Source organism: Lonchura striata, chromosome 2 (assembly GCF_050655825.1).
Source record: "Lonchura striata isolate lonStrDom1 chromosome 2, ASM5065582v1, whole genome shotgun sequence".
Taxonomy (NCBI): domain Eukaryota; kingdom Metazoa; phylum Chordata; class Aves; order Passeriformes; family Estrildidae; genus Lonchura; species Lonchura striata.
The window spans coordinates 42,643,664-42,668,400 of record NC_140704.1 but is presented as its reverse complement, the minus strand read 5'-3'; the positions used below and the strand labels follow the sequence as shown (position 1 = coordinate 42,668,400).

General features: G+C 42.5%; 2 protein-coding genes across 15 annotated transcripts in view; one reads left to right on the top strand and one right to left on the bottom strand.

The window, feature by feature from the left end:
• The window catches only part of ZNRF2 (zinc and ring finger 2), a 58,366-nt gene extending 47,269 nt beyond the window's left edge, over nt 1-11,097 (top strand). The window contains exons 3-5 of the mRNA XM_021548797.3: nt 3,287-3,392; nt 4,109-4,186; nt 5,293-11,097. Of these exons, the coding sequence (XP_021404472.1) occupies nt 3,287-3,392; nt 4,109-4,166 (164 nt within the window). The 3' untranslated portion in view covers nt 4,167-4,186; nt 5,293-11,097. The remainder of the gene's footprint in view (nt 1-3,286; nt 3,393-4,108; nt 4,187-5,292) is intronic.
• Nucleotides 5,291-24,737, bottom strand: part of NOD1 (nucleotide binding oligomerization domain containing 1) — a 39,406-nt gene continuing 19,959 nt past the window's right edge. For 10 of the 14 annotated variants that reach the window (XR_014952152.1, XM_085569552.1, XM_085569576.1 and 7 more), the window contains 4 exons: nt 23,690-23,773; nt 22,987-23,070; nt 20,847-20,930; nt 5,291-19,465 (listed from right to left, as the gene is read on the bottom strand). Coding sequence is in view for 9 of the 14 variants with exons in the window: in XM_085569552.1 (XP_085425678.1) it covers nt 19,393-19,465; nt 20,847-20,930; nt 22,987-23,070; nt 23,690-23,773 (325 nt within the window). In the remaining 5 variants the exon portion in view is untranslated. Of the gene's footprint in view, nt 19,466-20,846; nt 20,931-21,673; nt 23,237-23,689; nt 23,774-24,737 lie in introns of those variants that run through there. The other 4 variants (XR_014952102.1, XR_014952144.1, XR_014952143.1 and 1 more) reach the window with 4 other exon arrangements.

The following is a 24,737-nucleotide window of genomic DNA, read 5'->3' as shown; positions in this document are numbered from 1 at the left end:
CAGCAAGATTTCATTTTTGACACCAGTCTTTGGGTAGTGGTAGTGACTTGAGCTTTCCCAGCTCAAGTCGCTGGGAAGGTGGAGGAGTGTTTACCTCCTATTAGGGGCAGTGCGCTTGGATGTGGGGGTGTGGTATTTGTGTATGCACCCATATGTGGGCGAAATGGAAAAATGTGGCTTTATTTCCTCTTCCCATCTCCATTTAGGTAATACACTGATATAAATGTTTTGATCATAACATTGATGAAGTTTTAAGCTGCTTTACTCCTTCTTTTGGTTTGTGTGTTTTGTTGTTGATTTGGGTTTTTTTAAGGGAAAAATTTTAAAATAAAATGTATCTGCTGAATCACTCTGCTGCAGGAACAGAAGAAAACAGAAAACCTCTTCGGACTGCAGTGCTTCTGTGCAAAATGATATGCAGATTTTTCTGTAACAGATATGTTTAAAAGTCATTATGAAATGGCCCTTAAGGCGACTTCCATCTGATACAAGCCAGTGTTGGTGTAGGAGAGTGCTGTATAAAACAAGTACAAACCAAATTCTGAAAAGATCCAGGTCTAACTGGATTATTCAGTCCTTTTTCTGTGTCTGAGATTGATGATCCAAATCACCTAAAATGGTCAAAAGGTAGTTGGATTCAAGGTGTCCTGAACCAAGCCTGTGAAGGATTGGTTTTGCTGTCATCACTCTATGTGCATAATTAGCTATAAGCTTAATTATATGTGTTTGGAGTATGTTAATGTGCGAGTTACACATGGGCATTTGCAGTAGTTGTTTTTTTGCACTATACCTTCACTATTTACGCACAAGAGCCTTAGGTAGGATTCATGAGGTTTACGCAAGTAGGGAATGCTGATTCCTTGTTATTCCAGAGGAAGAGGAGCATTGAGAACTGTTAACATAACCTCTTCTGCAGAGATGGCAGAACTGCACCGTGTTTTCTGAGGTCTGGTCTGTGCCAGCCATCATTTGCACCAGCTCCCTCTGGCATGACTGGGCAAAGCCCAGTGTGTGCCTTGGTGCCTCATCCCAGTTGGAAAGCCTGGGGTGAAGCCAAGGAGGGCAGCAAGCTGTATGCCAGGGACTTGTGCAGTAGGGCCAGTACTGGCAAGAGGGAGAGTACAGGAATAGTGGATGGAAAATAAAAGGAGTGTCAGACACTTACACCAGGGCTGGTGGGAGGTACCAATGTTTGAATTGGCATCATGCCCTAATGTTAGCCAAAAGGTACAGCACATTGTTAAATTGCTCAGTGGGAGTTCAGACCCAAGCATTGTGCAGTCTAGGGAGTGCAGGATAAGCCAGACAAGTACAATAGAGAACTATGGGAGAGCTGTTCATAGGAGTGCTTTCTTTTATAAACTGTGTTTTTATCGGACAGCTTTTCAATTTCTCTTATCAAAGCTTGACTAAATGCTTCCCTCTTGAGAGTGCTTGAGGGAGTGAGACTGGGATTAATTCACTAGTGGTATCTTAGTCTCATTTTGGTTTGGGTAGCAGCTGCTGATCTGATAAAAGGACTCTGTGGAAAAAGTTGTTTTTCTTAAGTATGCTCTGGATGTATGATACATGCTTGAATCATTAATGGTGCTGCTTCCTATAACCTGTGAGAAGAAAACTGCTCATAGGAGTTTTTGTAAAGCTGTGCAAAGAGGTGGTCTAGGAGGATGAAGTCTGACAGCATCAGACAAATATTTATATCTCTCTAGCCAGACAATGTCCAGAGAGTATTTGCCTCCTGGTCAAATATTAGAATACCTTCATATAAAAAGACCCCAAACAATCAAATACCAAAATCCAACCTCAAGGAAGTATTTATCCTTAGCACCCTCTTCTGGGCAAGCTGACAGGTAAGAGTTCTTAAAATATTTTCTATTCTTTTAAATTACCTTGTCTCCCTAGTATCACTAATGTTCTGAGAAGCTTACAGTTTCTGGTTAAATAACAGGAGTTTACTGTGCATAAAATAAATTTTAAAACTTTTCTTGTTGTGGTGGATGTATATTGTTTATTATTTTGTTTTGAATATTTTTCTTTATAATAGTTCATTTCATGCTAGACATTTTTCACATCTCCATGAAGGTGCTACACATGTAGCATTATACAGGCTTTTTAGCATAACTAATGAATGTAGTGGAGACTGAAATAAGCACTGCTTTAGAAACCCAAGCACCTGCAAAACAGCTGTCATTTAACAGAAACAATGTAGACATAATTTCCTTTTACTTTCTTGCTGCCATGGCAGCTTCCTAGTTGTCTGTCATTCTCTGTGTTTGGAATGCCAGTGGTGATGGAGCCACAGGAGAGAACAGCATAGAGCTGCTGGTTTCCCAGTCATAGCTGCAAAAGGTACTTTCCATAAGCAATCACTTGAGTGCCTCTTGACAATGAAGGGCAAGCTTTTCCCATGAAGCCATGGAAACTTGAACATGTGGACTTACTTTGCCAAGTGTGCACCTTTCTGATCTGCCAGCTTGGTTGCTATGTGGTGTCTTATTTGGGAGTGCCCTGTGGAGTGTGAGGTTGTGTCTAACAGGGACTTCTCATCTGCATCTGGCAAAGAGGGCCTTATGTGATCTTCTGTTTTGCTTCGTGCTAAGACTGAATTCTGCATCCCACATTCTGGTTAAGAGAAGTGTCCAAGAGAGAAGGTTTTTATTAAAAATAATATGTTTTCCCAGAAGCTTCTTAGTGAGAGCCAATTCTTTTGCATTCCTAGTAATTTACTTTTTCCTCCTTTTTCTTGGACTTGGTAATTCTGCAAAAAAAATCAGTGTCTCCAGGACTCATTGGAGCTATACAGCAATGATATTTCCTTCATGGAAATTTCACATTCCTACAGTTGGCAGTTTCATACTTTACACTGAGAAAAAGGTGGATGGGATGTAGAACATGCTAGTGTGGTGAGAGTAGTGAAGGTGTGAAATTTGAGTTACCAGGAAGGCTGATGAAAGAAAGTCAGATGTATAGAATAGAGATGAGTAGGAGAGTAGAAAAATCAAATGACAAGCTAAGTGTTTAGAAGCTAGGAAGAATTTTACCTAGTTATTTACCTACAGTCCTTGCCAGGGAAATCTTATATTCAGGCTTGAACTTAACTTCCACTTTGAAGACTGAGCATGGGTTCTCATCATGATTCTTCAGTCAGCTGGTGTGTCACTGATCCTTGCCTCTCTGCAGGACAAAAAATACCTTCTTCAATAGACATCCTTGACGTACTGAATAAAGAATGTTTTCCTTGTAGTAGTCTGATTCTTAACCATTTCACTTTGTGCTCTTTCCTCAGAGGATGTGCTGAGTAAAGACGCTGGGGAGTGTGCAATATGCCTGGAAGAGCTGCAGCAAGGAGATACTATAGCACGGCTGCCTTGCCTCTGCATATATCATAAAGGGCAAGTGTACCTTAGGATGGATATAAAATTTCAGAAGGTTGCATTTATGGGGTAACTCTTCTTAAGGGATGTTTAAAGATGTGCTGAAACATAGTTGCTTTTTGCATTTAAAAATAACAAAGAAACAGCAATAGCAGCCTTAAAGATGTTTTTTAAATGACATCTTCCTGCATCTCTACCAAATATATCAGAGGTTAATTTTTCCTCCTACAAGCTTCTCATTCTTGGAATATCACCTGAATGAGGAAGGAATGTGTATTATGGCTGAGGAGCTTAGGTTGTGTGGGCTTAAGTTTTGTCAAATGCTAATAGAGTTGTGCAGGGAGAGAGGGAATGTTTTTTTAACCTGTTTCATATTTCTTTTTCATAAGTGTCTGTACTTCACAGAAAGTAAAATGTCAGTGAATGACATAAGCAAGATGATAATGTTAGTAGTGAATTAACCTGTGTATAAAATCTGTAATTTGTAAAATGCTTCCTTAGAAAATTTTAACACTTAAGAAATTTAGATTTTCAACAATGTTTAATACTCAAATATTACTGTGGTGTGGGGTTATTAATTTTTCCTGTGATGCGTGTATATCCATATATTTCTTTGTATAATATAAAATTCTACTAGTCATTGAAATGAAGAAACCAATTTATATTTATATCCTACTGCTAATATTACTGGAATTCATGTCAATTGTTCTCATATTTTGCCTTGTATCCAACAGCTGCATAGATGAATGGTTTGAAGTAAACAGATCTTGCCCTGAGCATCCATCAGATTAAGACAAGATTCATATTTTTAGGTAATGTTTATTTATGTTCCAACAATAAATAGCTTGATTACCTGAAGTAACTGTACTATTTATTTTTAGTTGTGAATTTACTACTGTGTCTCAGAACTATGATATTAATCAGTAAGGATTGATGTATATTGCAATATAGGCAGAAGGTTTCATCCTTACATGGCATGGCCTTTCCAGTTTTAGTACTGGAAAGTGGTAAGTCAGTGTCAAGAAACCTTTAGCATTAACTTTCTAAGAGTATTTTTCCATAGAAATGAAACAAAATTAAAATAATACAATTGTGTAATTTCGGATTGTTCTGTGAGTACTGGCATGTATTTCTGACAAGGCTTTTGGAATCATATGAAAAGGTTGAAGCTAGGTATTTTCAAAACTACCTTAATGTTAATGCATTCCAGAAGTTTAAAGCATATAAATAAATAAGAAATGTTGATGTGTTTTTATCCATCTTATCTCATAGAAGTTCACATTTTTCCAGTTTATGTTTTGTGTTAATGATTACAGATCTGCAATCTGTGTTAAAAGTTTAAAGGATAGTTTTATTATTTTGTTAACTAACTCAGAAACTTTGTCTTACATTAAACAATTGCCCCTAAGCATTGCAAAGCACACCAACAATCATAATTCTTAGAGAAATAGAGATATCTGAAATTCTGTCTGGTAGCGGAGTTTGGTTTTGTTCTGAGGGAATTTAAAAAAAATCTGAAGTATTCATGACTAGCATTTATTTGTGCATTTGTTTCATGTTGCTTCATGTGTATGTGCTTTAGGGGTAGCAAAGAAAACCTTAAGGAAGATATCCTGCTACTAAGATAATTGTTTTAATCTCAGGGCAGTGTTAGCCAAAATTAATAAACACATTTCCTGTATTGCCCTGAGTCTCTGGTTGTGGCAGAAGGCTGCATGCTGTTCATGAACACCTCTGTCTCTGTACATGCTCATGGCTGTCCAGCCTCATGTTAAATTCTATTTGCTTTTTCCACAGCAGGGATGTGATAACTGGGGGCTTAGAAAAAAGGGGAAGGAAAACTCAGTGGTTGTGCTCATGCTGTTTGAATGGTTTCTGTACTGAAGTAATGGTATTTTGTCCTCTGCTTTTCCAACAGCTGCTTCCACTGATCAGAAAACATAGGAGATGTAAGGTTCCCTTGCTGAACACAGCGTGCCTGGCTTGAGACTTAGTTCTTTGTGGCTGAAAAAGGCAAAGATGGACAGTGACATGGAGAAAGCATTGCAGACACCGTTACTTGACAGTAGTGCTCAGTAAACCAAACACTCATGCAAAGGACACACAGGGATTTTGAAAATGCTGCACATCCTGTAACAATCGACTCCCCAGAGACATTACTGACACTGTTTTGTATCGAAGGCCAAAGTTCCAAATTTCAGCCTAACTTCTGGTTCTGTGAAGAAGCAAGTTATTGGACATGTTTCCTACTGCCTCCAGTGGAAGTGGAGACATTCAATACGTGCTATCTGAGACCCTTTCAGGGGGACGGCCCCAGATTGGAGTGGGAACGTTTTCACCTTCTCATTGGCTGAAGAACAGTAAATGGCAAACTAAATAAAATCTAACAGTGTGACCTTAATTCACTGAATTCACACCCTGTTTTACGTTCTTCACTTTTTTCAAGAACAGAAAACATAACCCGCTCTGTGTAGGAATACTGTATTTCAAAGTTTTGTAACTAAACCTTTGTCACAATGCAGTCCAAAGAATAAAACCAAGACAGGTAACTAATTTATATTGATCAAGCTATAGAGATTGTCGAAATCTGCACATTGTATTGCTATTTAAGTAACTAAAACATCTCTTTTACTGCTCATGCGTCAAAAGGACAGAAAGAAATGCAGCAAAGCAAAATCTTACAGCTATGCAACTTTTTTTAAAATAGGAAAAAGAAAAGAATTACCAATTTTAAGTGCTGCCAGTTAAGGTAATTTGTTTAACGGGTATTTTTTTAAAGATGTTTCAGGTAATTATTTTATTGTACTACTCTCATCTCCAGGCTGCCTGCTGAGGTGTAAATGAATAACTGCAAGTGTGGGCACAGGGAGAGGTTTTTATAGACATGGGCAAGATAACATTGAGGTGGGATTTATGTTTATTTTTCGGACATGTGCAAGTTCATGTTTCCTTGTTTGAATGTTTTTTTTTTGGTCGCAGGATCTGTAGTACATTGCATCTAAACCCTTGGTGTCTTTGTGTGGAGACCAGCATTTGACAGTGTGGGTTTTTGTTTAGTTCGGGTTTTTTCTTTCTTTCTTTTTAAATTCATCTACATTTGTTTAATTTAGTGTTATTTTACTGTATTATATTGGTATACCAGAGCTCCACAAAACACAGGATGTCTCTGGGTGGGTACACTGAGTAAAACTGTGGCTATGTATTAGTTCCCACAAATTATCACAGTTAAATTAAATATTTTTTTTTAAAAAAAGGCAATGAACTGGAAGAGATATCAGGGTTTAGAAGCATAATTTTTATATTGATAATTAATTGCAGTAGTTTCTGAATTTCACAACACAGGGAAGAGTTTATGAATATTTATTAGCAACAGTATTCTTAGTGAGTTTCAATAGTTAAAATAAGTTGCACAACACTTCAGACTTTTTTCTTGTACATAAATACTTCTGGTTGGATTTTTTTTTGTTTGTTTTGTTTAAGTACACATTTCTCTCTGTTGCTGCTGTGATTTATATCAAAAAGGGCAAAGAATAGGAGGAACTGCTGCTCTCTGGAGAAGAAGTGCAGTTCATGCTCCTAAACTCTCCAAATTTGCTTGAAGAGCAGTTCTTCCCTGGATAACATTTTCTCATGAATGTTGCTCTGTAAAATGCCTTTGTTATGCTGCAAATCTAAAGGAGTCCAAACTAGATAATTGTTGTAATTGCCAGTGCAGTTTCTATACTTTTGGGCTTGCATCACTGGTTTCAGCTGAACCTGTAAGCTATGGGGCCCTGTTGAGTTCTCTTTTTCAGTGGGAGCAGAATCATTTTGTCAAACATTCAATTCTGTAGTCACATCAAATGTACAGTCATTCCCTGTACAGAGTCCTTTTTCAATGAGAATATTTGTATTGCCTTGTATTATCTTGGGGGAGGGAGGGAGGGGATGAGGAATTACAGCAGCTGTGATACTCAAATAATGGTGTTGCCTGCAGGCCCATTTTCCCAATGTTTTAAACTCCTGATATCTTCTGAAAGTAAAACTTTTCCATTTGCATTGATTTAATGTTTACTGTTGGCTTAATGCCTGCAGAAACTCACCTGTAGTCATGTAAAGTGGGTAGGTCATTGTTTTGATGTCCTGTGCTCTGAGGTCATAGATAGTCTTTGGCTTGAGGGTTAAGTATGTGAATACAAGAAACATAAATCTGTGTACAACTTGAGCTCAGATTTGGTAGTTCATATTTCTAGTTCACATACAGTTTCCTCAAAACCCTTCATTTTCTGTGTTCCAATGGAAGTAGCTGATTTAAAGACCCAGCAGTTAGGACTATTGTCCCATGTTTAGGAGCAGTGTTGGAAAAGCAGGTCACTAGCCATTGCACTGGTGATGCTTTTGCAGGCAAGAGTCCATCACTGCTTCCATCAGCACAGTAGAGCAGCAATTCCTTGGATTATTTGAGGAACTGATACAAGGTCACCTTTAGTTTGATGTTCTTGGTATCCATAAATTTCTTCTGAAAGACTGTAGGAGGTTTTCTTGTATTGAAACCTGTAACATGGACCAAGCCCAGAATGACCCTGAAAGCATGAGAGTGATGCTTGGGCTTGAAAATACCAGTGGAAACTCACCTAGGTAAGCTTTCTGTCACCATCAGCTGGTGATGATCATGCTGTAGGCACAGCTCTAGTCACAGACAACACCTTCATTTTGAAAATGTCTTCACAAGGGTGTTGACTCATTGTGCTTCAGAAGGGAAAAATAAACACCAAACAAGTCCTGTGTCTCAAACAAGGAACACCACACTTGTCCACAAGGAGCAATAACTTCAATTTTGGTGCGATATGCTTCTTTGCCTGTAAATATCTTGAGATTGCCAATTCTGTGCTGTGTCAGAGTATTTTCTGTCATCTGGCCTATATCTTCCCTAAGTATGTAAGGGTGTGAAATAATTCCCATACTCAGGTCTGCCATAAACATGCTGTTTGCCAGCAGGGGAAGAGTAGATTTGACACTGTCTTGAAATGTGTGATTTTTCTGAATTTGTAACATGTCTCTTCAGTAGCAACTCGTGTTTTAAAGTTCATAGTGGAGGTGGCTGTGAGTTGGATTGTATATAACATACCCCATACAATAACAAGGTAGTCAAGACTGCTGTCAGCAAAGGGCACCCTTTGTCCTGGCTCTAACAAGTCAGTATATCTATAATAATGCTTCCCTTTGGAAGGAGGTAGCTCATTTTCTTTGTGTGTACATTCAGCAATGAATTGAGTGGGATGTAAAAGCAAAAATACAAAGCACACCACAAATTATTAGTATTTTATTTTTGGGAGGGATAAAGCCAAAACCAAAACTATTTGTAGTCAGGTTAGCTGTCATAATCAAGGGTAAGTGTACTGAGGTGTTTTGGAATGGAAAACATGTAGGCAATGTACGAAAATGTGGGTGGATACTTGTGACCTTGGTTTTTCCTTGCTCCCCCCCTTATGATGTAAAGGGGATTTATGACTGAATCTCAAGATTTATACATTTATTCCACTTCTTAATTTTAGGAGCACTGGGTTTTTAATTAAGCCCTGCTGAAAGGCTGGAGAGCTGGTAAAACAGTCAAACAGACTCCCAGGAAACTGAAATCTCAGCAAATATGGGAAAGATAGTTTTTATTCAGAAACGTGGATTTGGTGTTTCTGGAGGGATATGTCTAATATGTGAGATGTACTTAAGAACACTTTTAGTGTGCTGCCTTTTCTGTGTGAGGGCTTTAGAAACTTGCTCCATTTCTTCCGTGTTCCACCAAAAGCCAGGAACTTGGAACTTGAATTTTACTATTCTCTCTTTGTAAATGGTGGCAAAAGACATTGGTTTTGAGACAGGCAGTGATCTCTCTGAGTTTCTTGTGGCTTTTAGTCACTTTCCTGTATTCAAAAAGAGTGTGCAAATTTGGTACTAATTCTGCTGTGCAGTTGAGATTTTCCTGCTGAGAGACTACCACACACCTGGGAGTGCAGGAGTGCTACTATGGGATCTTCCAGCTCGCCTTTGCTAGTGGAGGATTATCTCTTTTTTTGATGAGCGCTATATTTGATGATTCACTTTCCACCCTTCCAAGCTTAAAAGTCATTTTAGTATCAATTTCTTCTCTGCCTACCTGAAGACAAGATATATGTTAGGCTATATTCCCATATGAATAGGCTTTCCATTGGCATCAGCAGAAGTGATGTAAGAGGTTGTAAGAGAAGTCTTCTTATGGGTTTCCTACAATCCATACAAATGTGGTTCTTTTCATGCAGCTCCTACCATCTAACTTTTTGCCATTCAAAACACGCTGTGTGAGAAAGTCACAACAGAACTATGCCCAGGATTTGTTTCCTGAATGAAAAATCTGATGTTTCTGTATCTCCACATAAGTAATCTGCTTCTAAAATCAAGTTGGAGATGGTTTAGCCTCTTGGGGATTAAAAAAAACAAACCCAGTCCATACTCTCAAATTACATTTGGTTATCTTACTCCACAGTTATAGGCTGGCTTTCCAAGCTGCTTGTGTTCTGTAAAGTCACGTCTCAATTAGTACATCAGAGCTGATGATGGAATAAGCTATAAAATGAACTCACTGTGGGACATTATTAGTTGTTGAAGACTTGCTCAGGTAAACCACCATAGGAATATCCTGCACCTAAAAAAGGCTGGACTTGGTTCTATCTTGGATCTAATAAATTGCCAGTGTACAAGAAGTAGAAGGCAGCCAGCCCACTCACTGATCTTTCTGGCAGCTTTTAATCTATGCGTGTTTGTTTGAGAGACTTTTGCCCTTGGGTGTGCTTTGGCAAAGATTTTGCAACGATAAATAGGATTTGCTCGATTTTGGCAGAGTTTCAAGAGTAAGTAACCCGACGTTGCAAGAACATAATCTGTTGCTGAATCCTGTTCCTCTCGTTTTCCCTCAAATCTGTCCCTTTTAATGCTGATATATGTCATAGTAAACACTTCTCAACACGACTGGTCACAAGCTCTCAAGGTGTGAAATTCTAAGAGGAAGAGACATCAAAGCTTGATTCTATACTCCTGTATATATTGAGATGAAGCTGGAATATTTGTTACCATACAGTGAAGACTTCTCCCCTAGCTGATATTGCCAAAGCACAATAACTTTGAAAGAAGAAGGGTGGTGGCTTAGCTGTAGAGGGGATGCTTTAGTGAACTACGCAAAAACTACTTGTAACAAATTTTAAAAGCTGCAGTGTGGCACTGAATGAGTGATCCAGTGTTAACCTTTATCCCTTGATTACAAAATCTCATTCTGGCTCTTCCCACCCTTTGGGTGATACCTGCTGGTAGGGAGCAGAGTGTGTACTCCTTTTTTTTTCATATGCCTCTTCCTACAGAACTAACCTTGCCCACAGTGAGTTTAGAAGGAAGTCCATGCTAGCTTCTGAAATGCCACCTGTACATGCAGTGGTAATGGACGAGACACCTTCCTTCATTACCCGGAGCAGAAATCGGAATGTAATTTGCAATATCTAATGTAAATGTAAAATATATTTGTTTGTTTTGTTGTTTTGTTTTTTTTTTTTTTTTTTTTGATTGCAAGTTGACTTAAGTTGTTCTAAGGTACTCTTTTCAGTGGTTTGCCAGTACATAATCATGAATGAAAATATTTTTTTATTGATTTTTAGGTTGTATGTTTAACATTCCATTCATGTAAAATATGTACAAATATATGTAATAAATCTTTTGAAGCACAGTTTTCCTCACACTTCCAGGGGATGTTTTTTTTAAGTATTGGTGAAAGAGGCATTGCTGTGGGATAGAACTTCTGTATGTCTGTGCTGTAGTCTGAGCTGGAGCAGAGGAAGCAGTGCATGGTTTAGAGTCACAGCCAGTAAAGCAGTGGCATTTCACCTGTCTGCAGTCCTGCAGGTGGGAGTGCAACCCTCTGGGCCAGCCTCTGAGTCCCTCTCAGTCTTCACCTGTCCCACAAGCAGTGATGTGACAGGCTGGTATCCCTCTGGCCAGGGGAGATCTCAGCAGACGAGGTACCTGCTCTTTTGTGGGGGTGGCTAGAGGTTGGAGATGAGATGTCTGTGGTTAATGCATCCTCTGCAGATCTTCAGCAGACATGATGACCTTCAAGGTTAGCATAAGTTAGAGCTGCCAGTTCTGGAGGTAGGGAAACTTATGGGTGGTTTCCAAAGGAAAAAAAAAAGGAATATGGGGCAAAGATGGTAGCAAACAGTCCTTTCTCATCATGTGGAGTCTGGGAACCTCCTTCAGAGGATCAAGGTAACTTAATAGCTGCTCTTTCCTTCAGTTTCCTTAAACCCAAACACCACTTCAGCTTCCTCCCAAAACATTTCATAGCTGCCTCTTTAAAACTGATTCCCTGACAGCATGCCTGTGGCTGGGCAGTGCATGAATTTCTTTGTCCCGGATGGTTACCAGCACTCTGTTCTGTCCCTAAACAGCTGGAAGGAGGCTATAACAGGCTCCTGCAGAGACATGTTGCTGGAGGAGGGAATTTCTGCCCAAAGCCATTGAGGGTGTTAAATTGTTCTCCAGTGGAGCATCCTGACAAGGGCAGAGCACTGTGATGCATACTGCCTGGAAACTTTCTCCTGAGGCAGTGGCTGCAGCTCTGCAATCAGGTCACCTGCAGCAGGTAGCTGTGCGTCTGAGAGACCTGGCTGGCTTTGTTACCTCTCCAAACCTTCCTGCTTGGCCTGGCAGCAGCTGGGGAGCTGTAGCCCTTGTGCTGAATGTAAAGTGAGACGAGGACAGGAGCACAGATGAGCCATGTGGTTTTGGATAGTGTACGGGGTAAGTCTGCTGCGGGGAAAGTGTGATTTTACACCTCTCTCCCTACACCAGTTGGGAGTGGAGCTGTGGGTACTGTGAGTAAAACCAAATGGATTTCACCAAGGTTATGTGGAGGATGTGGTGGAAAATGAAAGGAGTTCACTCTCCAGGCAGGAGATATTTCTTGGGTGCTGCTCCCAGCCAGGGGAACTTGTGCAGGCTGGTAATACCTGCTGATGGAATGCAATGCACTGATTTATGGCACAGGTTCCCCCACAGCAGTGCGTCCATCCTTGCTTGCTCCACTTTTCAGATAAGCCTTTTGGTGGGGCTGGGAGTATCTGAACCCATTGCTGAAGCACAGTGACAATTGGACCACCACAATTCTTTCTGTGGGAGATGATAGTTCTAATGCATAAATTATTCAAGTCTGCACCCAGAAACAATTGGATGCAATAACTGAGGAACATGTTCCTGTAATTTGTTGGACTAACTTTCTTTCCACCACCCCTCCCCACTTCCCCAGCTGCTCCTCCCAGTCGCCTTCTGGAAAGCCTGAATTCCTTAACTGCTGGTCATTTCTGTGTTTTCCTCCTCAGTCTTGAGCTGTGTTATGGAAGCAATTGATAACTAGTTAGAGCAGAGTTTGGCCTTGCATCAGAAAAATCTGCTGGAAAGCATTCCAGTTCAGTAGGTACAGGATTTCATGTGTGACATTTAAATTAGTGGAATCTGTTGGTATCACATCCTACCTTCCTCCCTATGGCTGGGACATGGGATGTGCCACCTCAGCCCCAAGCTGCTTGTCCTGTAGGGTGAACTGGGAAGCTGTGCTGGCCCCAGTGTGTTCCTGGGAACTGTCAGCAATAGATGGTGATGTTGTACACATGTATGTGTGTGTCTGGCCCTGCTACCACATGCTGTTGTTTGGTACAGCCAGTGGTCCATGTCTACTTCTGGATGCTGTGTTGTTTTTAGCAGAAAGAGGGGAACACCACACACCCTTCAGCAAAGAGACCAGGAAGGTGGGAAGAGTCCCCTGCAGTAGCAGGAAATAACAGGGAAATTCCTCCCCTGGCTTTTGAGTGCCCTGTTCTGTAAGGTCTCTTTCTCCTTCTGAGGCTGCGACACCTGAGCAATGTGCCGGGGGCGGGGGGAGCAGGCTGGAGCCTGCTGGTGTCTGCAAACATCCCCCAGCATGTCTGTTCACTAGAGGAGGCTCCCGGCTCCATCCCACCCTGTAGGGAGAGGGGTGCTGGTGTCCAAAAAGCAAAACAACCAGAGCACACTGCCTGTGAGGCGCTGCGCAGCTCATTCCTGCCGTCTCCTTGTCAGCCAGCCACTGGGAAACAAGGAGCCTCAGCAAAAGCCAAGTGAGATGGAGTTTTCCAGCCCTCACGCAATAAAGCATCTGTTTTCTAAGGGGAATGAGATCAGGGATGCATGGTGGCAGGGAGGAGGGTTTGACATAAATAAATAATTGCATAAAGCCCATCAGTTGACGCAAGATGACTCACTCCTCGTGAAGGCAAGAGCGCAGAGGAGGCAGATCTGAGGCAGGGACGCGGCCTCAGCTGAGCCCGCTGGAAATGGCAGGTGCCTTGTGCCTCCGCACTTGGCCCGTTGTCTTCGGAGTCACGGTCTGCCCTACTTTCCTTTCTTCCTGTTTACAGATTGCTTTGTTTGAACATGCGTTTACATTTTAACAAAACCTTCCCCTCCCTTCCCTCCTTGTTGTTTCTTTAAGGCGGCTTTAGCAGAAGGAAGGGGAAGCTGCCCGGCGTCTCCCCGGGCCCCGCGGGCGCTGTCGCGGAGGGCAGCGAGCGCAGCGGCGCTGCTCCCGCCGCTGGCAGCGGCCTCTTCTCCCCGCCGCCTCCCCTGCCGACCCGGGCGGCTTCTCAAGGGAGCAGCTCTCCCCCTCACAAGTCACCCGGGCCGGGATTAATATCTGCTAAACTCAGGATTAAAGCGTCTGGCAGGTAATGAGAGCATGAAAGCTTGACAGCTTCATTTGCTCCAGTCTGTGAGCTCCAAGCAGCTAATGGAGATGCTGCCTTCAGTGTGTGTGTGTGAGGGGAATCCCCGGACGGGAGAGGCTGGGCGTAATTCAGTGTTCGCAAGGGCTTTGCTGCAGCTGGAGCTCTGGTTGCCCCCCACAGGAGCGAGGGGGACGCTTCTGCACCAGGGCTGGTTCGCCGTCGGGCACAGCGCTGCAGTGATGGAAGTGGCCCTTCAGCCGTGTCACCAGCAGCCAGCCCCCGAGCCAGCTGCCTGCGTGGAGGCCGGGATGGGCAAGCGTGGCACCTTTCTCAGACCTGCACTGCACAATCGGCAGCCTGCCAGCAGCCCTGGTGCCAGCAGCACCTGCCGGCCCTGTGTGTGGCAGAAATTTATGTACTGCCACCCCAAAGGGTTGCTTGAGCCCTGCAGGTGCTGACCTCGAGTGGGTGAGGTGGCACCAGCGCTGCCCAAAACTGCTGCTTTCTAGTGCATCACCCAGAGACTCCCTGTCTGCAAAAGGCACAGGACATTTCCCGCTTTCCCAGTATAAAGCAATGACTGCCCTGGCTGAGTAGGACCAGTTTTTATTCTTTAACCCACCTGCTGTGACCTCTCATGCCTTGATGCTCCTGAAGCTAAAGCTGCTGTTTTCTCTGAAACATCACCCCTGTTTTCACATCCCCCTGTGTACCTGAGGGCAGCTGTTTCAAATGTCTGTAACTCATGCCATCAGCTCTCATTTACTTCTGGGAGTGGAGAATGAATACTGGCTGACCTCAGCCCTGTTGAGATTCACAGGAGATTTGATCAGCAATTTCCCAGGATGGAAGAGGGACTCCCACAGCACCTGTGGCACTCCCTGCATCCTCTCACCTTCCCACTTTGGCAAGTGACAAAGGACTTGCCCTAGTAGCTCTGCTGTGTTTTCAGAAGGCTGATCTATCACACAGAGCAACTGAGAGCCTCCAACAAGCAAGGAGAAACCTCCTCCTGTGAGTAAATTTGGAGTCCCTGAGTGCAGCTGGCAGCTCCCAGCCTGGCCTCCATTTTCACCTAGCACAATCCTGCTGTTGTTTCTACCTCCTAAAGCAGCCGTTAAGGCCTTTGTGTACAGCTGCAGCTTTTTGTGCTGAGATTACTCGTTCCATCAGTTGAAAACTGAGTGGTTTCTCCAGTGACCTCTCCTTCCTCATGGCAAACCCATCCCTCACTGCTGTTCACCTGGCTCTGATACAGCCTGACTGCAGCCATTTGTACAGCTCTGCAGTGGGCTTCTCTTTTTGTCTGCTGACACAAGGTAAGGGAGCAGAATGAAGCTACAGAAAAGCAGGCATGGATGTCTGTGGTGGCAAACAGTAGGCATGTATAAAGCATCACAGTCTGGATCCTGACTTGGCCCAACATAGCCATGAGAAAACTAACATCTCTTCATTAAAACAGAAGCCTGTAACAGTGAAAAACAACCTTTCCCTGCAAAAGAATTCTACAGATTAGGACTATTTACCTGCACCTGTTTCAACAATCCAAACCATCTCTGCTTTCATAATGAAAATAGTATCTCACAAACAACCCTTTCTTGCACATAGACATCTTGTCCAAGACTGACCAATTACCATGGGGTAGCAGCTTGTTACTGACCAACAGGAGATAGACATGGGAGGTTTTATAAAACTCTATATAAAGGGATGTAAAAAAAAAAAAGCTTTAGCTTTTTTTGCTCCTGGAAAGAGTGTGTCTCATCTCCCTGAAACGAGGTCAACAGCAACAGGTGTCTTGCTCTGTTTTGGGCATCAGTACCACTCCCTCGGCATTGAACAGTGAGATTGGGATCCTGTACTGGCTGTGGTTGAAGAGCAAAGGCTGCGTGGCCTTGTGCCACCCTGCAAGTCATAAACTGCACTCTGGCACCTGGAGACACGTGTGACACCAAGTAAGCCACACCACGCTCAGACAAACACCCTTTCCTGAGGACCTGGCAGTGTTTGACTGGAGCAGGACTGCACTGTGTCACAGCAGGGCTTACCTGAGGGCTGCAGCATCATCTGGCACCAGTAAACACACAGTTTGCACCAGCCAAATACAAGTGGTGACACCTTAAACCAACAAGTCTTTGACCCTAGCAGCAGAAGGTGGAAATGCAAAGAGCTCCTGCAGTCAAGTGTGGCAGGAGGACTACAGGGGTGCAGCATGGCTGCAGCACATCCCTGAGGCACCTCTGTGCTTTCCCTCACCGCCCCTAACTGGATTGGCACCTGCTGCTGGAAGGGCCCCTCATGGGCAGTGGCAGCTGTGAAAGGCCTTCTCCAGCTGCGGCAGATCCCCTCTCCTGTCTGCAGCCAGAATTAGTTGGAGTGTCACTGTCCCATCCTGAGGCAGCCAAGCCCTGCTCGACAGGGCTTCAGCAAAGCCCGAGCACTTGCAGGCAGCTTGTTCTTTAAAAAGCTGTTTATTATCACAGTGGACGAGTGGAAAAACATGACACAGTGTACAGAGAAGTCTTCAGCAAATTGCAAACAAGTCTGAAAAAAGTTACAGTTGTCTCTGAGTAAACAAGGCTCTCCCTGCAAGCTACAGAAGTGTTGCTCCAATGCTCCTTACAAACAGGCTGGTAAGACTAGGAAGAGCTTCAGCCAGAAATGCTGTGCAGATAAACAAGGGATGTCTGGCTGTTCCCAGAGCAGCAACCAGTTTGCCCAGCATGACTCCTGGAACTGTGATGTGCTCTGTGAAGCAGACCTCCTGCTTGGGTGAGCTAGGAGTAGGATGCTGTGAAACCCCTTGGTTTTGTCAAACCCAGAGTGACCTGTGCTCAGACCTTCAGCCCAGTCCAAACAAGCATTTGCTGCCCAAAATTACCTCTGGAAGGAGTGGCTGTGACTGGCTCTGTCTCTGGCACTGTAATCTTGTTCAGTGCCAAACTCTGTCCTACATGGAGATGGGCTTGATCCTGCCACCACTTACCCTGAGGCTGCATTTAGCTGCTGCAGACCTGTAAATGCTGCTGTCCCTGAAAACACTCCCTGGATTCCCACTTCATAACAGCCAGGTATGGAACAAAATTTGCAAAGGGCTGGGCAGGGCTGAGCTTGTCACTACAAACAATGCCAAAGGCTGCTCTAGCCCAAAAAAGGGGCATATGTGACTGCACTGGAAAGTTTGGGGGAAGCTATTTTAGTCAATTAGTGAAACAAGGACAGGAACCGTAGGCTTAAACATATTTTCTACCTGGTAAATGAGCAAATAATTCTATGATCAGAGCAAAATAGGAGCACACTTCCTCAAACACAGGCAAATTACACCTCTGGTGAAGGACCTTCCTTGTACCAGTATTTTCTCCCTTCCATCCGACTTGGCTGGCAAAACACACTTTGACAAGGTGCATGAATCTCTGATTTGTTAAAGTCACTGAGAAGTCTTTAAAAGCTTTGCTTTGGCAGATGTTTTGGCAATTGAAATCCAGCTCATCTGTAACTGTGTGCCCTTTTACTTCAGTAAACAAATGGTTCAGGTGCAGAAATCATTCAAGTTAGCTGAGTTCCCTCTGGCATGGTTGAAAAACCTCATCTGTCTCCCTGTGAAAAATCAGTGTTGATACCACAGGCACAGAGGAAAAGCCATTGAAAAATAACTAAGTTGGTTTTCTTCCCTTTTTTTCCTTTGTAAATGCAGTTTTTGTGAGAAGCCCAGTGGATATTTGAAAATGTGTTAGGGAGCTGAAGGGAGTAGACAAAATTGAGGGCTGGGAAAGGTTTGCTACCACATAGGAAATGGAGCAGCTCTGACCTACAAAGCAAGCATTTTCTTTGCTTCATGGGGCAGGATTTGGAAGGTGGGGAAGTGAGGGTTCATTGGTTTGGCATTTTAACTGGAGATTCTTATTCCAACCTACCAAGATTTTGTGGGTTAGTCAGCAACTGGAGAATTGTTTCTCAAAGTTTGGCGGGGGGATGATGGTAGCATGGGACAAGGATGGAAAATGGTTCACACTTTACCATTTTAGGTTCATAAACTCAAACTCTACCCCCTACACTGTGAGGTAGAGTTTGAGTTTATAAAGCTCCCACAAAGAATAATCAAATACCCCACTCCTTTGCTAACTGATTTTTTTTAAAGCCTCTAAAGTTACACTCCCTGAACAATAATCATTTTGGGGAGGATAATGTTTTCCTGCTGGTCCTTATTATTACTACTGTTCCTTGCCTTGCTCTGTCCACTGATTCAAGCATAGACTAAAAGCTTTCCAAGCCAATCTCAATCCTCCTGTGTCCTTGCCTGTTGCTGGGAGAGGGATTTCTACTTGATGAGTTGATTTTCAATCATCCTTTCTCCCCACTGATGCTGGGCAACGTGATATTGGTGTAGTGCCACCAGCATGGAGCCTAGGCCAGGAGCCAAGGCAATGAACAGCCTACTAATTAATTGTTCACATTTCTCTCCAGACCCCCTCCCCAGAACAAACACTGTGGAAACAGGAGGCAGCTGTTTCTATGCAGCCCTCTGGAAATTTGAAGCAGAAGTGGTTTACTGCCCATGCTATGGTTTTATAGTGATGGCACTAAGGGCTTCTGGTTGCGTGAAAGAGATTGGCTTTGATATGGGAAAAAAAGATTACTGAAAGTCATTTGAGCCTGATGCATCCATTTCTACCCATCCAAAAAACCCCAACAACAAAAAACAGCAATGTCTACGATGCTGCCTGGAGAAATAGGGACCTAATTTCTAGGCAGGAAGAAGGAATTCATGTTGAAAACACACACACACACCAAGCAACTACTATAGATACTGTTTCTGGTAAAGCTGTGTATATATTAATTTTCAGATCTGAGGCAGGTAATAGTCAGAGCTGGTGGAGTTTTTGGATCTTGTACCCTTTCTTGCACATGTATACTTGTGTGTCTTTATTTACGTATATAAATAAGTTAAGAGATTATTTACATCACTGTACAGAATAGATCTAAACTCAGTTAACAAAATGCATACACCTGCCAGTGGATCTAGCCTGTTAACACTTTGCATTTCATCTTCAAAGCATCAAACAAATATTAATTATTTACCCAGGCAACTTCCCACTCACCAAAAGGATTAAAAATAACAGGCAGAGTAAGGGATGGAGCTGAGGGAGTGCAGTGTGCTCATAAAAAGGCAGCTTATTGTGTATCTCTCTCCTGCCACGAGCACTGTAGATTGATGCCTTTATAAACTCTGCTGTCCAAGTGTAGGAGCAAAATGGGAAAGTCCCCATTCAAAAGCAAATGATCCGCTTTTCATTTTCAAAAGCTTTGGCCTCTTCTTGGCTTATCAGGTTCCCGTTCAAGCTGCAGGAGTAGAACAAAAGGGATGTGAGTGCAAGTAAGGTAGTGACTGGAGCCCACCTCCTACATGCACCATCTTTGGTGCAGAGGTTTGCAATGCCATGTGGGCTGCACGCTTCTCAACTGGGAATGGGTGTTAGGCTGGATACAGCACTGCTGTTCCCACTGCACATCCAAGAAACAAGGCTTCTCCCTCAGAAACAAAACCTGAAGACACACCTGAACTCCAGTAACTGAACTTGGCATTGGAAACCCAGCTGTTTGCATTTCAGCAAGAAGCACAGAGTTGACAAAAGTTCTTACTGTGGAGTGGACTGGACTGCTTTAAAGATATTTAAAGTCTCCAGACAACATAGGAAGAAAATTCTGTGAAGTATTCAAGCGTGAAATGACCAATAGCAAAATTTTCAATTCTGGCTATGTAAAGATAATCTAAATTGCTACTTACAGCCCTGAAAATGAGCAGCCTAGTTAAGTGCTGCTCTCAGAAATGTTGAAATCCACTAAACCATGCAGATTTATGAAATTACTTGGGTTAATGAATGCCTCTGAACATTCAGGCCAGAATCAAAAGACAGATTTCAGTCTGAAGATTCAGAATGATCTGAAGGGGAATTGATGTCTCTTCTGTAGATGAAAGCTGACATTGGCTTTTGGAAAAACTACCTCTTCCACATCTCCAGGGAGCACACTAGTCAGAGAGTGACTCATTGTCTTTCTAAGCAAGAATCAGTGTCCTTTCACTAAAACAAATATATATATTTAAAAATAAATTTCATGTTCAATAATAAAGCAGCAGTGCTAAAACCAGCTCAGTTCTATTGACTCCTGAGCTCTCTGAGATGAGGAAAGTAATGTGGTATTTGGCTTCCTGCCTTAAATGTACGTGTGACTATGTGATGCCCACCTAATCTAAAACAAACAAATCCTACAAAAAGTTAATCTCCCTGTAACTTAGCACTTTCAGTATGTTTGGAGCATTGCCCAAAAAAGTTTGAGCACAAATTCTGCAAACCAGACTAGTAATACTGATTAAAGGTAACCATCTCCTGCTTGTTTGGCATTTAGGTCCTGAAAAGCAGAAGTTTAAAAATAAAAACAACAAGCAAAACTTGGTCTATAAATTCAGGCCCTGATTCTGCAAACGCACATGTTCTGCAAATCAGTGGTACAGAGAGATGTGAACCAAGAAAACTGCCTGACATTCATAACACACAGGGAAATGTTTTAGTGGCAGTGGCTTTTTACCTGTTTGAAATCCACAGCTGGAACTACAACCCCCTGCCAAGCATAAACTTGCTCTGAATTTTTTAGGTTGGGAAGTAGTAAGGCCAATAGGGTTTTAAAGGGAAAGGAAGTGACCCTTTGAGAAAGGGACCTTTACCAGATTTCTTTAATAGTTGTGTTCTCCTGGAGAGCATCACTGAGGCACTTCACCCCTTTGGCTGTAATTTTATTCTGGATAAGCCTAAAAAAAAAGCATTTCATGTCATTCTAACATGTAAACTAATTTGCAGTACATACACAACCTATGCTCAGTTTGACATCAAGGAGCAAAGCTCTCTGCCACAAGAAAATGACTGTGATTTTATCTGTGAGAAAGGTACACAGTATTGGTCAAATGCCCCACACGCACTTTCAGAAACAGAGCTCAGAGTATTAATCTCTTCCTTTTAATCTTACATGTAGTTTCATTCTGGAGATACTGAGCAATTTTAATTACACAGCTGACAAAGTTCTGCTATGTTCACTAGTGGTATGGAATTTTGGTATTTAGACTGAGACAAACCTCTCAGCTCTGCTTTCTTACTAAGACTGTGAGACATTTTTAAGTGATGCACAGAAAATTCTGAGTACAGAGCCTGTGTTGGCCTAGAGTTTTAGCACCTATGATCTAGAAGCTGCCAAATCCTCCAGTCTTGTTTATCAGACCAACAAGACCTTTGAAAAATAAAGCACTGATTTTGACTCTGGTATGAGCAGGTGTAAGTCCTAGTGAAGCCAACTTACCAGCTATAAATTATGTCTCATCTGAGCTTAGGGAAGGGAAAAAAAACCCCATACATAAGATCCTCAAGTAGTCAAACTGATGAAGCAGTAGGTAACTCTTACTAACCACTGTAGACCATTCCACTAGCTAAAGAGGAACAAAGGCCACTCATCTGCATGAGTATAAAAATACTCATCAGCCTAGTTTAATTTAATACTTACCTTTCAGTCTACCATGGTGAGCCCCATAGCTGTACCATTCCATGTGACTGGTTGCATGAATCCCTCAGGATTCAGGATGAGGCTGAAAATTGGAGGGCATTGAACAATCTCTTAGGGAGGGAGGGAAGGAGGCATTCCATTAAAGGAGTTTCTGCACTTGGTATATGAATCAAAATGCAAAGGGATCCAGTAGAATCTTTCAGCTACTGGAAAAAGACTTTAACTCAGTCTCAAGTTCAACTATCTATATAGGTCACCACCTCTTGGAGGTATCCACTGGTGCAATCAACAAAGCAGGATATCAATTTGTCCACTGGCAGACACCCTTGGACAACACTGAGCTATGACAAAGACACTTATCTCGATTACTATGCCTGCTTTGGCTGGGGTAAGTTTTATGATGAATTCAACCCAAACTCTCAGTGAATTATATTTGCAGCTGTGCACAAAGAAACCAAGCACTTCCCCCATTGTCTTTTCATTTTCAGGGTGATGGGCACCACAGCTTCTGCTGCTTTCAAAAGAGGCTATGAGTACTTGGCACCCATGACAGCCAGCATGCTTCCTAAGGGGCTGGAACTAGGATTAATACAGGGAGTGTGCTAGAGTGTGGTCAACCAAATCTTTGTAAAGCATACAAAGGGACTCCATGTCTGATGGTCCCTTGGATCACTTGGAATGAATGGATGGCTATTTTTTTTACAGCTCGCATCTGCCCAATTCCATCCATTGGTAACCTTTGGATTAGAAAAGCCAATGCTGCATTTTCTTATAAGTGTAAAAAGTCTTACTGTGATTTCTAGAAATAATTCCTGGTTTCCTGGGTATTGATGCCTTGGAGATGAGTGTCTTGCATCAGTTTATTGCTAGCCCAAAAAGAAAGCATTGGTCAAATGCAACACGTATATAAGTGTGTCATGTAGGTTCTTGGTTGAAGAGTTACTTTCATAGAATGATGATAAACAAAAAGACTTGTAATAACCTTATTCTATTCTAGCTGTCTGCTTGGGGTTTTGGTTTTCTTTTTTTTTGAAACTTTTGATTTTGAGGCTAGTACTGTTCCCCTAATGAGAGATGAAATCAATCATTAGTTTTAAAGTTACCAGAAACAGCTTGAACTTTTTCCCTGTATGGAAGCAGGTTCCAAATGCTAGACAGCAGCTTTATTAACTTCCCATTAGAACTGTCTACAAGCAGTCAGCTGCATCCAGACCATGCACAGAAGCTGTTACTGTGACCTACATAGACTTGGAAGGTGCAGCTTTAATGTAGTGACTGCCAAAGAGCCTGTGCCACTGTGGAATGTAACTCACCATAAATGCACCAGTTTCTTGTTGACCTTCAGCATCTCTGCAAAACTCATTGCTGCCTCATCATCCAGCTCGTTTTTAGTCAACCTAAGTGGGAGAGAAAATGTTCACTTGGGATGTTGACATTATTTTTCAGCCCCTTGTTTTTGCAGCTTGTCTGTGACTTAGCTTTAGACAGCCAAAGGGGGGATGTGTTGTTCCTGCCCTGAGCAATTTGTAAAGGCTGGACACAAAGAGATATTGAAGAGAAGCCCTGGAGGTAAAAGAGACAAGAGTATCAGATCTTTATTTCTCTGAGCAATGTTCTAGTGATACTTTCTCATGATGCTTTAGTGTCTAAAAGGTGAATGAGGTGTAGTGAGAAAAGGTAAAGACAACACTGAAGAGGTGCAAAAACTGAGGACAAAGAACTTGACTTCAGATGATGGAAAGGAGAGAAGATGGGGAAACCAAGATGGAGGGAGCAGAACGAGGCATGGCACTGGGTCACTGGAATGTATCCCAAAGGACACGTGCTGCTGATCCATTACTCATGCCCACATTCTTCCAAAGGGGTATCTTATAGCTTGTTGATAGGGAAAGCATAGGGGATGAGGGCAGGGAGAGAAGGAGGGAGAGTAGGAAGGGCGATGGGATTGGAGGACATAAACCAGGATTTTGCTCTGGAAAAGGAAGCAGAGGAGAAAGAGACCACACTGTTAATTACCAGAATATCCTCACGGAGTTGTTGTGCTGCATGGCTTCAGCAATGCTTCTGCCTCCCTCTGTTGTGATGCCATTGAATGCAAGACTGTAAAGTAAAGATACAAATGTCTAAGAAGCAGCACCACGTGGCTCTCCCACTGCCAAATACAAGGGAATATCCTGCATGATCTGCTTCCCAGATGTACAGCTCAGCATTGGTGTTTCAAAGGCTCACACAGTTCACAAAACACTGAGACCTTACAACTTTTACAAGTGAGAGCAGTTCACAGTCTGCAGCCTGAGTGCAGGTCTTTCATACAGTCCAAAAGATTTGCTATCACTGACTTGTGCTCTTGGGGCTGACAGTGGAGTTGCACCCAGTAATTTTGAGAGTTGAGACTCTAAACAAGGACAAAGAGTTGTGCTTAGCAGTACACAGGTTTTTACATGCATTTGTCATCCCTGTACCAACTGGGCACTTTGTCCTTTATGTCCCTCAGGCATCCAAATACTTAATTATTCTTCCAAATACACCACCTTCTGCTGTGTATGGAGAGATGAGCTTGTAAATGCTTTCCATTACAAACCACAAACATTTCTTAGTCTGCCCTTCATTCTTTGAATAGACATTGGCAAAATCATCCAGTTAAAGTTATGCTCTGGGTTTCGGAGTTCAAAAAGTTTCTCCCTCCTCAAAATAATGCAAGGCCTCAAAAAATGTAGAAAGAGGAACCAAGTAGAGCAATGGCACAAGTATGTATTGGCATGAGTACCTCCTAGCTTCAGCTTAAACTGGATAGTCTCAGTCCATCATGCCTGGGCCTAAAAATGGCAAATAAAGTAAATTGATGTAGTAGGGATTATCTTCCCTTGGTCTTCACATAAAGCTACCACAGTTATTACTATGAATTCTAATCATGGAGCAAGATTAGCCAGTGGGAGATAAGAAATAGAGCCAAGAGCAAGTACACTGCGGAGCAGAGGATTCACCTTGCACAAGTACCAGCAAACCCAAGCTCAAGACAGCACAGTTACTCCTCTTTATTTCTGCAAACACATTCATCAGCATA